The sequence below is a fragment of the Amblyomma americanum genome, chromosome 7, assembly GCF_052857255.1.
Source record: "Amblyomma americanum isolate KBUSLIRL-KWMA chromosome 7, ASM5285725v1, whole genome shotgun sequence".
In the NCBI taxonomy this organism is placed as follows: domain Eukaryota; kingdom Metazoa; phylum Arthropoda; class Arachnida; order Ixodida; family Ixodidae; genus Amblyomma; species Amblyomma americanum.
Genome location: NC_135503.1, coordinates 1,559,663 through 1,574,606, shown reverse-complemented (window position 1 = coordinate 1,574,606; position 14,944 = coordinate 1,559,663). Strand labels below are relative to the sequence as shown.

The window sequence follows — 14,944 nt, the reverse complement described above, 5'->3', positions numbered from 1 at the left end:
TTAGTGCACCTTTAAGAGGATTGCTGTAATTCATAGATGCTTCGCCCCCTTACCCTTATGCACCTGTGAAGAAACCTCAGCGTTCATCCTCTTTGCACCTATGCACTGCAGAGAAGTCACCATGGTGGGTGACTGCAGCAGCACTTCAGCTTTTCATGCTGCGTGCCCTCATGTTCAGCCAACTTGTATGTTTTTAACATGTGCGGTAGGTCAATAAACGCATTATACAACAAAAATTTGTCAAAATTTTATATGCAGTAGGCGGGAAATCCTGTTATCCGGGAATGTACCAGGAGAAATGTAGTGTAACTATATGGGACATTTTAAATTTCCGCGATATTGAGCATACAAACTGGGAAATCATATGAAGCAGGAACATATCAACGAGTTTTTACTGTAGACATTATATTTATTCGTACAATTTGTGCACTTCGTTTAAAAATTAACGGCTCAAAACAGGGGGCGCACAAATTACACAGATTTTGCAAACACGTTCTAAAAAACTCTACGAAGGTCATAACGCGCAATATATGCCATATATTGCAGCCTATAAACCAGATTCTTTTACCCTCGCACACAGGCTGCGGCGCTCTTACTCTCGACGCCAGTCGCCATCTGTCAGCATGCGTGGCCTGGTGGACTGTGGCTCACGCTGGCGCAGTGCATAGAACGTGTGTTTACGTGTTTGCTTCCGCCGTTGATGTGCTCCAACACCTAATGTATGTGGGTGTGTGCTGTGCATCATTATGCACATTTTTTCTCTATCACACTGCACTGCGCTTATCTGACACACATTCGACCAGGTAGAGTGCGGACCGGAAACCGGTACTTATAAGCACATTTCTGCATTGGCATGTCGTTTGTAGCCGTATTTGCAATGCGCTACCATCTGTGATTTTTAGGTATCAGAATGTAGATTTATTGATTTGACTCGATGGTGCAGTGATGTGCAAGCAGTTTCGGGCAGTAAACCGCGGTTATATCAGGCGCAGCAGCGGAGATGCCGCAGCCCCACAAAAAGACCCCTGCACCATAGCGTGCCAGTCGGCCGAAAATGACCACGCCACAGAAAGGCTCTGCATTTTGGTCTATGCAATGACCTCTGTGTGGCTCGCACCCTTTGCTGGACAAACAAAAAAGTTGACTACAAACATAAGGTGCGTACCGCTCCGCCCCACATCAGGTTATGTAGTTTCTGACAGCACACATGCAGCTAAAGGCAATAAACGTGCTGTGGTAAAATCTCGATGCCAGCAGTCAGATGCAAATGGAGATTTAAGGCAAGAGAACGACACCATCGCTTGCCGAATGTTACCGGAAGTTTGCTCTCGCAACTGTTCGTAAGGAAAAACAACCGCCAGTGCGGTAATTCATCCCCTTGCCACTGGCACCCTTCCCAGCTACACATAGCGCTGCGGCCGTACCCATCTTCCCAAGCCTGCCTTGTGCACAGTCGCGTGCATGCTGGTGGTCTGGTGCAGCAGGGAGCACAAAAAATGCGAGTGAAAGCTCTGTTTTTATAAACCTGGGTTATAAATTAGTGGTGCACAAATTACACCAGGAAATACGGTACATCTGATGCGTTTTCTTTTGTCACTTCCATGAGCGCCTGCAGATATTTTTGCGTATGTGAAACTAGCTCCATGTGCAAACCATCATTAAAAACCAACTGAGAGTAGCCCTTGTTCATCTGTTGTTTTTTGCAGTCTTTGTCATGCTGCATGCCTCACCTAACTGAAATTATTTTCTCTCTGAGAGGCTGCTCTCTTCTCAGTTTTCATGTAATCAATATTTGGATGCACATAGCAGCATGGTTGCATGTTTTCTAGAGGCATTTCTGATTAGACAAACTTCCGATTAAAAACAAACTTTCTGGCTCCTTCAAGTTTGTCTCAAGGGAATCTGCTGCGTCCATTTTATGACAAACTGCACTTAAATAATAAAGTAAAATATACATGTGTTTGTTAAAAATATTTAGGAACAGTTCGATAGAGCAAACCATTCCTAATATCTGTGTTTGATGTACCGAGGTCTGGCTGTGTAGGTGTCACCACATCCGGTTACTTTGCTAGTAAATTGGGGTGCGTCGACGCATGTTTTTTGGGTGCAGACCCCAGAGGCTGGTTTAGATCGGCATTCACGCCACTCCTATAGTGATCACGGAGTCCTGTGGGGTAGGTGTCACGAGTTTGAATTGAGTGGAGAGACAACGTTTAAATGCAACTTTCTCAACAATAAATGTGCTGCAGGACAGACATGCCAGAGAAGACAGATTTCCACCAAGAACAAAAATGAGATGGCGTTCTCCTCCTTCCAATAAGGAGGGATACGGACCCAAGCTGCTACTCTTCCTTTTTTGCCATGCCAACCTGCAGTGTTTTGCCAGAAATACAGTGCACTCCAACCCCCTTCAACGGAAACATCAGATGTCGCTTTACCAGCAAAGAAATACCCGACAAGCCTAGACTGTGGCATCCATGGCGATATCCAGAAAGCTCCTTTGCCATGTGGGCCACTGCATGAAATCAAACTGTCAAAGTAGCCTTTTTCCACAGAACACTGTTGCTATGTTATTCTATAACATAGCTCCCCTTCACCTCTTCTATGAGGCCTTTATATAAGGGTATAATACAGTATGAACTTGCACATAGCACGTCAGTCTCTTTTCTGAGCTGTGCTTTGTGAAAAAGCCTACTACAAATATCTGTATTCACATTCTGAGTACAGTACAAGCTCAGTGATATGAACACGGTTGATACGAATTTCGCAATCATAACAATTCGCGTAATTCCCTCGCCAGAGTGCATTGTGTACAATGATCGGAATTTCGGATGTTCCGAACTCTTTCCCTCGCTTATATGAATGATATGAATGCGCCAGCCATGACCGCACCCTCCAGCACTAAGTGTGCCCACATATCGCCAATAGCGTGGTACGCACCGCGCGAAGTGAGCGGTGGTGCGCGGCCCACACATCGCCGAAGTCGCGATTGCAAATAGCACGGTATGCACTGCAAGTAGTGAGCTGTGGGTGCACAGCAGTGCATAAATCCTGTTAGCGATAAACAGATTTGTGTGAATGCATTTTTCATGCTTCTACATACGAATTTTGTTTGTTTGGATGATACAAATTTTTTTGCAACCCCATAAGATTCGTATCACCGAGATTCTACTGTATTTGAAAATATTCGATAACATTGAGGATCATTTTTATTATTATTCACATTCGCCTTGCAACCAAAAATTGATATTTGCAAACCCGCACTGAAAACAGAACATTTTACCACGGTTGAGGAGAGATGAAACATCTTAGCTGAGATAGCAGAGCATCAAAAAGAGCAAGCCATCCTTCAGCCACATCCATACATTAGAGAACTTTAACCAAAATGAACAGCATAGCAGCAAGAAATGCCTGCGGCCAGCTCAAGATACAGAGCACAGTCTTTGCCACAAGTAACTGGGCTACATGGTTTGCTCCTCACTAGCACAGAGGAGCCCCTGCGGCTTCCCTAAAGATCAAAGATAGGTGAGGACCAGGACTTCCTTACCTTTTAGAGATTCACGGGTGTGTGCAACTGAGATGCAAACAATGCGGCTTCTAGCAAAGATAACACATCGAATCTTCAAAAGTGCACAGATGACGACACAACGGCACTGACTACCAACAGGCGCTCACGTGCATGTGCATGCATGCACGCACATGCGTAAAGCACATGGATCATCAGACACAGAATAAATGTAACAGCAGATGCCACGAATCACCAGAACGTCTTTGGCACATTTAGGCACACAATGATTATTAACACTTTCAAAAATGGAAGATCCAAAAACGAAGGATGTGGAGACAGGCTTCATGTGCCACATGCAATCAGGACATACCAGAGACATACCAGAGGTTTTCCACTAGACCAAAATCAAGACACCTGAAACAAAAATGAAGCAAAACAAGGAGGAGCTAAAAACAAAAGTTTGTGCAAAATTCGGGCAAAACACACTGCATGGCACCTGCATGCACTTGATGCATGCACAGCTTACATCTTCGTAGGGTGAGAACCCAGATATGCCTTTCTGAGTGATGAAGTACCACGAGGAACGGTAGTGAAGGTTCTGCGCCATTGCACTCCCCAGCTCATGCAGGAGTAGCCGGGCAATCTGCGAAAGCCTGTGGACACCATTTTGCGTGCATCACTCCCACTGTCATGAGCACAACTGTGCACAGCGACGGGTGCGGTTATTGTGCTAAATCCCGATAACCTGACTAAACTGCTGCATGATATTCGGCAAGAAAGCAAATGCGAAATGCCTCATGTAGTCGTCGTACCTACATTCACAAGGCGAATGCAGACAACACTGAGGGCTCTTGAACTGATTAATTGGCAATCTGTGTCAAAATCACTCAGTTTTCAGAACAGACTGGACTTATGGAACAGTGGTAGAGACATATGTGACCATTCAAATCAGCGACTCAGGGGGAGCAACTGCCAACGGGCAACCTACACCACCACCAGCACTACATGGGGCCTGTCCATGCAGGATCCAGTAGTTTCATATTGAAGTTCTTAAAGCGATAGCAGTAAGGAGCTTGTGTTGCAGAACATCTGCCATTGGCGTCACTGACTGTGGACAAAAAAAATGGGAGACGCTTAAGCTCCGTCTCAAGAGTGAAACGCAATAGCGTTTCCTCCTGGTCGAGCACCCGCTGATTTAGATGGCACATTGGCATTCAGGGAAGGTGCTGACTCAGAAGATAAGCGTGCCATCTGTTGGGCCAGCGTCGTGCATGGCGAAGGGGGTTTCAGAGGGTGACACAGGATGGCGCTACGATTGCGCGCCAAGCAGAGAAATTTTACTGGAAACCCATGGTACTCCTAATTCCGACATTTATCATTTACATGCTCATAAGTACTCATGTATTCCTCAGTATTGATCTTGAAGATACGTTTCTAGGAAACCCATGCATTCACTAGACGCGCCTTTATTCATATAAAAATGTCGAGCCGTCGAGGAAGAGTAGAAGCGTACCCATCTCGAACGCCAAAGGCCCTGGTTCGATTCCCGGCTTGGACGCCGGTTTTTTTAATCGAGTGTGCATGCCCTCTGATTTTTACGCAGCCCCTGAAGATTTCTTGCACCTATTGCCGAGAGTGGCAGGTTGCCCGGGAAGAGCAACCTGGGTCACACAAGGCCCACTGGCGGCAGCGCCTGCTATCGCAGGGTAGTGCCGTGTCGCCTAAACGCTGCACCACTGCGCCAGTAGTGGTATGAAGACTCCCAGGAATCTATGAATGTAAAGTACAGAAAAGGCCAATTCGATACATCGTGCTTATTTAATTTTAATGCGCCCTCAATTGTAATGTGCACCCGTTTTTCAAGATCCGAAAAAAAAATGCAATAACTTTGAATGTAATGTACTCATGTTCGATTGTAATGGTCATGTCATTTTAAGAACTTTTACAGAAAAAAGGTGCACATTAGAATCGAGTATATACGGTATATGGGCATAAACCCATTAAGCTATCGTGTCATACCCTTAAAGAGGAGCTTAAGTGTCCCCTTCATAGCTTCGCTCAAATTACCCTGTTTCGCATAGTGTCACTGAATTAAGTGCCCCTAAAACCTCTATTGCATTTAAATCATTTTGGTCTATGTCAAGCAAGACATGATTTTATACACCAATGGTGAAAAGAACAGAACACGCAACATCCCCATCACGGCATTCCTATGGCAAAGTTGTGCTTTGGTGGGAACTAGAATAGGCAGCCTTTCACAAAGGTTCTGTTGTGTCGTGTTGGGTGTTATGGCACATAAGCAACTGAGGCCACTATGCGCCAAGAACAAGGTAAAGGAAAAGTCTTTTGTTGAATATTATAGAAATGTAAAATCATCCCTGGTGTAGAGGCCTTCAAACGTTAATACTACCTAGTGAACACATACACAAATTGTAGAAATGGCTACTAGTAAAAGCTTTAAAGAGGGCTGGATAATCTCAGTAGCTTTCCTCGGCTGTGCAAGGGTATCGAGGCTGAAAACTGAGCTAGTTGGTATACGTTCATGATGATAAATCCCTCTGTGTCGTTGTTTATGAGCGCTTGGATTTATCATCATTATCAAGGCTCCCAACCAATCAATATAAAAGCCTCAGCCTTCTTCTCAGGCATGAGAAAGTGGCTGAGGTGTACTAAAATTCAAACAGACCAGTGGGTAAAAAATTTAGAGTCTCTTGAGAAATCCCGTTTCGTTAAGAAAGCTAAAAACACATGATATATCAACAATTGCATCATCTCCTAAAAGCAGTGTGGGATGAAAAGGAATGTATTCGTTATAAAACTGAGTAAAGTACTTTTTCCCTAGTTTTTCCAGCTTCATACAAGAAATTAAAATGTGGTTAACCGTAACTTCATGTCCGCATTTTTCGCAGACAGGTTGATCTTGTTTTGTCAGCAGGAAATTGTGTGTGATCACATAATCACTTCCTTAAAACGTTCCTGGTAGGTGCAGGACTTCCATTTACCTATAGCTGATTTTACATTGCGCAATTTGTTGTTTACTTCGTTGTTCCATGCTGACTGCCGTTGTTCCCTGCTGACTGCCAAGATTGGTCTCCTGAAGACATAAAACCATGGGTAACTGACCCTAAAATATGTGTTATGTCACTGTAGTTCTGCATAAGTCCTCCGCAATTCCAGTGAATTAAAAAAGCCATGTTTATGTTTTTGAGAGGAAATGAAAGGAGATTTATTTATGTGGTGGGCCCGTTATGAGGGGCCTGTCTTTTTTCGGCTCAAGAGAGCTGTTCCGCCGCTGTAAAGCGGGCGGACTGGGGGTTATTGCCGAGGTGCTGGAGGACCACGCAGCCGCGGTTGTGCTAGTTTCTGGCCTCTCCCGACGGGGGGAGGTCCTGCGGGATGCCGACCCCTGGACCGGCGCTCCCTGCTTTGGCAATGACAGGGCAGCTTTCGCTGACCCTGCCTGGGGCATGGATGGCCCTGCCATAGGCTCTGTGAAAGCGGCCTTGGCAAGTGCCGGAATGCTGTGTGGTGCTACGCCCCTGCGCACCACATCAGCAAAGCTGGATTTTGCTGTGAAGGAGAATGTGTTTGTAAGCATAGAACGCCTTCTCGCTTATTTAAATGAAATGTTTTCCTTTGTATTTATGGTGATTATCTCTTTTTTCTTTCTTCCAGGACGAACACGCCCTGGAGTACGCAGCATAGTCTACTTCACAGTTTGCAAAGCGCGGGGTTGCGTCACATACATCAGACTGGTAATCATTCGAAGCACATTTTGCGCAAGTTTTGCGACCGCAGCAGATCTGTGAGCCGTGGCCGAACCTTTGACAATCGGAACATCTGCGAGGGTTGGGTATGTATGGTCGTATATTGACTTTCAGATATCCCACGTCGATTGCGCCGTGCAATGTGCTGGTGTTAAACGTGAGGATCAAGTGTTTTGTATCTATTTCCTTATTGTCCTTCCGGATCTTGATTCGGTGGACATCTATGACGTCTTGGTCAGTGAGCCCTTCAAGCATTTCTTTTTCAGTTATGTGAACAAAATCATTTTCAGATATTACGCCTCGGACAGTGTTAAGTGAGCGATGAGAAGTCACGGAGACCGGGATTTCCCCTATGGACGTTAGGTTGGAGAGCCTAGAGTGTTGGACATTGTCACACAGTTCGAGCAATAAGTCGAGAGCTTATAGCCAATGCCTAAGGTTTCAGTCAAGCACTTTGACACAAGGAAGGGGGATATTATTCTTGCCTGTTTATCTTGTTCTTCACTGTGGATCACAAGATATTTGGGGAAAGTTACTTTTCTTTTTTGAAAGAAGTTGTCTGCCTCATTCTGCCCTCTTTTGAGGGAGCGATCAGGTTTTGAAAGAAGGGGAGCCATAAAAAAATTTTGTTTTTCGGTCATGGTGCCAGCCACCGACCACGGAGCACAACAACGGGACGGAACTGGAACTTGACAGCAAGTCCTGCCCACACCAGCTGTACACCTCAACTATAACCAAATATGATGCAACTCAGGGTAGTTGGTCACACAAGGTTAACTCTCGCCAGGAAAGAAGGAAAAGCCAAGAAGTGAGTAGGAGATAGGAGAGTTGTGAGAAAGAAGATAGGAAAGTGAAAGATGGAGGGGAGGATAGGAAAAGGCGACTGCCGATTCCCCCCCGGTCAGGTCAGGCCAGAGGTGCCGTCTACAGGAAGTTGGGGCCAAAGTGATGCGTTGCCTCCACCGAGGGGCCTTGAAGATCCAAACACTCGGCATCGGCTCAACCACCAGGATCCCCTTTTCCCCAGACACGGCGATGCCACGCATGGCTAAGCACGGGTGCTCGGGTCCGTGGTGATGCACTGCTCACCATCATCCCCTTGTGGGGATGTCCCTGCGGATGCTCGGGAACCCATGGTGTCGCCATTCACCAACGCCTGCAAGCTGCAGACGCCCCCCTGCAGGGGCTTTCACAAAGAGTGGTGCTTGTACAACTACCATTACCAATGAAAAAAAATAGTGTATTGCCCTCATTCACCATGACCTCTGTTAGCATCAGAAAGTGTGATTTGAAACAATGGTTTGGGAGCAAGGAAATGCTTCCTGCCCCCAAGTCTTATGAGAATGTTTCACCACATCCAGGCCAGCCATATTGTGCGAGTAAAGGCATTCAAAATGTGCTAAGTCGTATTTTCATCCCATATTCCCTCCATGCATGCACATGACCTCCATGTGCTTGTAAAAACTGTATATTGAGATGACATATTCTAGACGGCAGTAGCCTCTGTGATCCAATGAAGAGGTACAAAATGCATATTATACTAGACCACCTATACTGCTGCCATGAAAACTACCCTTAGATTTGTTAGAACTGAGCTGCAGGCTGTCAAAATGATCACTGCAGCTTTTAGAGTAACCACCAACCAAGCTGCTTTCTCCTGGAGGAGAGAGAGGCACCAAGAAGCTGCCTCCCACGTTGTGCAGCAGGGGCTGCGCTCTAAATACTGAATACTGAATACAGCCAATGGTGGCACATTTCTGCCAGGGTGCTGTGTGGAGAATCCCGCCCATCGGAGGCATCCCCAGAAGTGGTGAGACTGTCAGTGTCTGGCTGCTGGGATCAAAGTCAAAGAGCAAGGCGCTGCACAGTGTGCTCATTTCACCAGCCCAGCCGAAAGGCGAGGAAAGATTGTGCCACTCCACCACCCTCAGAAAGCAGCTGCCGAGGGGGCCTACACCAACTCACTTGCGTGTGGGCTCATCAAAGGTGAGAAGGATGAGTATGTCCCCTTGCCTCAGATTCAGCAGAAGTGTCTCCAGCTGGGAGGAGTCTAGAATATAGAAACATCATTGGAGCAACTGCTTTCAGCTAAGCGACAAAATGTGCCACTGTGTTACACACATCCTAAACTCAACATGGCACAGAAGGAACATCGCCTCTAAAGCATAAGCTGAAAGCATCTGCATTCTTGGCATCTGACATGGCCCTCACTCTGAAGACAAGTTAACCCAATTCAGACCAACCAGGATTAGATGCACAGGCAGTGCATGCACTGAGAAGGCTTTATGCCATCACCTCTATTCATAGGAGAAGAGTGAGCCTGAGAGGTAGGCCGTACCTTCCTCATAGGTGTCGAAATGGCTGACGTGCTGCACAAATCGCGTCACACTGTCGATGATGGCCACATTCATGCCACGCCCACCACTGTTCAGGTTGGCCCCAAGAATGCTGGCAAAATGAAAAAGCAAGATAGGGTGCAAACATGAAGACAGCACTGTTTTCAGATGTGCACGTTCCAAGGTGCTTTGCCTTCTATGCAGCAATGCGGTGGTGAACAGTGAAGGAAAAAGTCTCACAGCTGCTCCCAGGACTGCACCATGAAAGGTAGTGCCACTAATCGTACATCAAAGCAGCCACAAGGAGGCTGCACGTGGAACCTTTGCAAGCTACCCATCAGAGTGCAAGCCAGTGTATCCAAGTTGTTCAGGTTCCCAACAAAAAATTCCCAGGACTGCAACTCGTGGAGCTAAGGGTAATCTGTTACATGTTCATTTCATATTGTTCCCATTTCTCAAGTTTAAAGGGGCTCTGAAACACCTTCCAAGGAGAGGACATCAACTTGCTCAATCACTGCATTGTGCTGTCATGAACACCTGAGCCAAATAACACACTTCTACAAGCAGCAGAGAACCCACAATCACGCGTGAAAGTTGGCGAGCCCTTCCCAGCGACTTTTTCATGCTCGCACCCTCCTCCGTCACTCGCATCTATGTATACATATTGAGAGATGGCTATTTTTTAGATTCTTTCAGTATCAGGCACCTACCAAGGCTGCGGCCAATAAGCCGTGTAGCTCCGGCGGGTCAGGAAGCTCTCCCCCGGAGGTGGAGCCAGCGGAGAGCAGCACCGACCTTCCAATGTGCAAAAAGTGACGAGAGGAGAGGGAAAGGCGCGAAGACACTGAAATTCAAATTTTGACTACAGATACCTCTGTTTCTACAAAGCGCATTAAAAAATCCTTCCTGGACAATATTCGTGAAGCAGCGTGCTTTAACATTCCAGGCATACCACAACTTTATTAGAGCCCCTTTCAGAGCCCCTTTAAAGTGCACAAACAAACTGCAGGTAAGCTCTAAGGGTTAAATGTAACCCATGGCCTGCAAAACTGCTGGGATAAAAATGTTTACCTTTCAGTTTGCAGGCACACTATTTGTGTATTCAGTTAACTGTGTAAGCAATAAATCAGGTGCCAGTTGACATTGAGAAAGACAAACTTGGATGGGCTTCCAGGCAGAAATAAGTGGAGGCCTCTCCTTCCACAACCGTGCGGTGCACTGCGATCACATCAAACATGGGCCAGTTTTATCAGCACACATTACACAAGAGGGGCCCCTGCAAGTTCTGAGCTGGTTTTCCGTTGCTTCAAACTCAGCCCAGTAGACTTGTGATGCCCCTGCTTCCACAAACAACTAAACACAGATGTAGGTATACTGATCGCTTATTATTTCCTGCTGCCCCTTCGCACTTCTTTCGCCCTGCAGCATGAACTTCACATTCTCCTCTCGCTCCCAATAGCGAGAGCACATCTAACGCTCAACAGCAAATATCTGAGAAGGGCCGTAGCAACGGCTACATTCGCACCTTTGCACACACTGAATATTTAACACTAAACAAAAAGATTTGACCGAACCAGGCAGATGCAGAGCAGTTTTAAATGTCTCCGCATTTGCTCGGAATGCGCTCCAGGAATGGTTTGTGGATTTGATTGAGATGGGGTGAACAGGTGACTGCTTACTATTTGCCATCGACACACAGCCTTGGTTGGTCGTGGTGGTCCTTGCCAGTGAAGATGTGCACCGCAAAGGACTCGTTGGCACATGGCTGGGGCAAGCCACAGTTTGGGATCCTCTCACCCACCAGCACTGCGGGGACCACATGGATGACCCTGCACCAGGGGCAAAGAGAGTGCTGCTTAGGCTGGAGGCGCACAGTCTGCCACCGTGTGGCCCCCCTCGTGCAGTCTCCCCACAGCAACAACCTCCGCGGCTGGGTAGCTGCACTGTCACCACAAAGACCCCATTTCATGACTGCCTCTACTCAGCAGACACAGTCTGCTAATGGCCCCGAGAGCAGCAAGTTTTAAACTCCACACCCTCCAAAACGCCTCCTCTACCAGCACATCAGACAAGACCACCTGGGAACAGTACTGCAACTGTTGGGGATGGTCTTCCTGCTGCGCACCCAACCAGCCCTTTTGGCCCAGGCAGTTGGCTGTATGTTCATCCTTTTCGTAATGCAAATTCAGCAACAGCATGCAACAGGTGAGGGTGTCGTGACCCACGTTAATGTTGCAGCATAGTCGGGCAGTTATGCATGTTGTACGATACAGGGGTGTCAAGGCAGGTGTGTGTGGATGACAAGACAATCTCACAGAACAACTATTTGAACTCAGTGGTTAAAACTACACACAATGTTGTGGATTAACTTGGTTGACTTTGAGTAAAAGCCAAGCTGATTAGAAGGTGTCCTGCAGATGTTTCAAGAGCCCAGAATATATGATGCGTTCTAGTGCTCTGCATGAATTTAATGTTAGACACTGGTCTACTGTTGTTATACTTTTGCATCATTACCTGCCTTAAATATGGTTCGATAGTGACTATTTTTCAATCACTGGGTAGGTTTTTCACTGCACAATGTTATATTAGATATAGTAGCTAGCAAAGAAGTGCCCAAAATAGTGCACCATTTGAAGGCCTAAGGGCAGAATGAGGATTCAAAAGCAGTGTTCGCATACCAGTCTATATGCCTTACGTTTCTGATAAATTTTCAGAAAATCCTGCAGCTGCAACAGAGTGATTTGTGCAAAAAGCTGCTCATGGCTGCTTAGAAGAAGAATCCTCCACACCTGAGCTCACACGTAGCACTTCCATCTGCCAGCTCCCAAACGATCACAGCCCTTCCATCTTATTAGTGATGAAACTTCCCAAAGGGTCCATGCATTAGAAAACGGTGGCCTGATAGGGACAAAATTAAATATTTTACGAACTGCTGCAGCAGCTGTGGTAAAGTTGCACACTCCAAGGTTGTAGACACGCAACCACCTTGCAACAAAACCAGTGAAACAGATGCTGGAACAAGAATCCCCAGCTATAAAAGTCCGAGAAATAAGACTACACAGTAAAACAAGAAAACAGCCCTTGCAGAAGATAATGGCGACAGCTTCTAGTGAGCATTTCCAGACGGTGCCACAGTCCGTACACCCCTGCAGAGTGGTCCCTGGGACTAGTCACTTTTTGAAGTGGCACGATCCAAGAGCTCTGCGAAAGGTGGCCCCATGTATCTCTGGATATTGAACCTGACACAACTTAAAAAAGCAGTCAGCAACAGCAGTATGCTGCATTATTCCTAACAAGTGATCGGGTGCAAGAGAAGGACAGACACAGTAACAGACACACATACGACACAGAGAGCGCCAACTTCCAATTAAGTTCATTTTGACACAGTCCCTGCTTTCATAGCCTTATTGCTGTCCCTTGATCCACACTGTCACCTCACACGTGCCCTGTTAAAGATTTCACTAATTTACCAAGAAAGTTGACTGATGCCGTGCTGATGCAAGTGCTTCTGGCTTTTTTTGATGGAGTGGCCTTCCATTATATCATGTTCTCTCCTGTAGTAGGCTCTCTTTAGAAACACTGTATTCTAAACAGTGGCTCGCATTCGCAGCATGCCTTGCATCAATTACTGAGAATAATGCTCCACCAAGCAGCTGACATCTGTGCTGTGCTGTATTATTCTGCCAACCAATCCCAGCAGCAATAAAAATCAACATTTTAATCTTTCGCTCCATCAAAAACAACTTAAAAGCCATCAAAACTGTACTGCTGCCTATAGTTTCTGTCACGACTAGCTCGTGCTGACACAAAGGAACAGTGTGTGGCAGCTATGAGTGCAGGCGGAGGTGCATTGTAGACCTAAAACTACAGTACGATCATAACCAGATCAAGTGGAACCATTCCAACATGTATTAGAGCAGTAAGCTACTGTAGCAGGAACCACCATATATATATATATATATATATATATATATATATATATATATATATATATATATATATATATATATATATATATATATATATATATATATATATATATATATATATATATATATATATATATATATATATATATATATATATATTACATTCAAGCGAAAGAAAGTCGCTTATTTCGAAAACCACTTACTCTGACTCTGTGTCCGCTTTCAGAGCATTCAGAAATCCGGTTAAGCTGGTCATGCTGACATGCAAATCCTCATATGCCGAACCTGCTGAAGAGAAGCGTACCAATGGTCACCGCGGTGCCGCAGATAAAATTTTTGAAAACTGAAGCTATATTTCAGACAGAGCGCTGACTAAAAAAAAAAACTAATGCACTCGAAAATGCACCAGCTATAGATCAAAAATAATATCAACGGAATGTGATAACAGGTTGGAAAGCTGTACTAAGATTGGTTATCCGCCACATTACTGAGAGGATACGTGATAGAGCTGAGAGAGCCGCGCGAATCTAGAAAACAATAAAAGCGATAAACATGATAACTTCCACATGCACACAACGGAAATGAAGTGAAAGTGAATATACTAGCGGCTCACCAGTCGCATTGAATCCCAAAGCATAGTCTCCGCTGCCAGCATTATAACCTGCGGCGAATAAGGGCAAGAGGTATGCAGCTGTGATGCGACGAAACAACGTCTAAGATATAGCTTACGTTTCCAGGACAACCACGGCCTGAAGAGTACGTACAGCACAGAAATGGCAAGCACAAGCTTCAGTCGCAGATGGGCAGCTGAAATGAACCGAGCAAGTTTGCAAAGCGCCAACAAGAACACACATGATATTTATTTGGACTTACCGCTCCCGCCTTTAATTAGCTTGTAACAAATAACGCGCGCGATGACTGCCATGACAAAAGGAGAAGGCTACCCTCCAGGCTGCGAACTCCACAGAACTGGCTGAACTCCAACGCTGACAGCACGCGCATGCCTCCGGTACATCCGGTCGGCACGGGGGCAGCAGGAGCGCGAAACTGGCAGGATAATTTTTTTGTTTTTACTTTTATTTGCTAGCAGGCAGCGTCACCTCTCGCAAAGGTTGGTGGACAGGATTCGCGGTGGTGTAAACTTTTGACACCTAACTTTTGGTGCGTGTTTCTTTGTTTGTAATAATGTGTGAGGCATTATTATACGTCGATTACCACCTGGTATTTCTCTACGACCGCTAAATAGTCTATAATCGAATTTCTTCCTCTTGATGTTTCAGTTTCGGTTTCAATCACTGGTCTCCACTAGGTGGCTGGATGCCGCATTCCCGCTTTCCGATGGGATGGATGGATGGCTGGATGGATGGATGGATGGATGGGTGGGTGTGTGGATGGATGGATGGA

General features: G+C 45.9%; 1 protein-coding gene across 3 annotated transcripts in view; it reads right to left on the bottom strand.

Annotated features, from left to right (window-relative positions):
* LOC144098255 (protein O-linked-mannose beta-1,2-N-acetylglucosaminyltransferase 1-like) overlaps positions 1-14,592 on the bottom strand; it is a 49,758-nt gene extending 35,166 nt beyond the window's left edge. The window contains exons 1-8 of one of the 3 annotated variants that reach the window (XM_077630760.1): positions 14,414-14,592; positions 14,270-14,347; positions 14,154-14,201; positions 13,744-13,828; positions 11,291-11,440; positions 9,614-9,723; positions 9,241-9,325; positions 4,035-4,161 (exon numbers count right to left, since the gene is read on the bottom strand). In XM_077630760.1, the coding sequence (XP_077486886.1) occupies positions 4,035-4,161; positions 9,241-9,325; positions 9,614-9,723; positions 11,291-11,440; positions 13,744-13,828; positions 14,154-14,201; positions 14,270-14,347; positions 14,414-14,465 (735 nt within the window). In that variant the 5' untranslated portion in view covers positions 14,466-14,592. The remainder of the gene's footprint in view (positions 1-4,034; positions 4,162-9,240; positions 9,326-9,613; positions 9,724-11,290; positions 11,441-13,743; positions 13,829-14,153; positions 14,202-14,269; positions 14,348-14,413) is intronic. The other 2 variants (XM_077630762.1, XM_077630761.1) reach the window with 2 other exon arrangements.
* Positions 14,593-14,944: the final 352 nt, after the last annotated feature.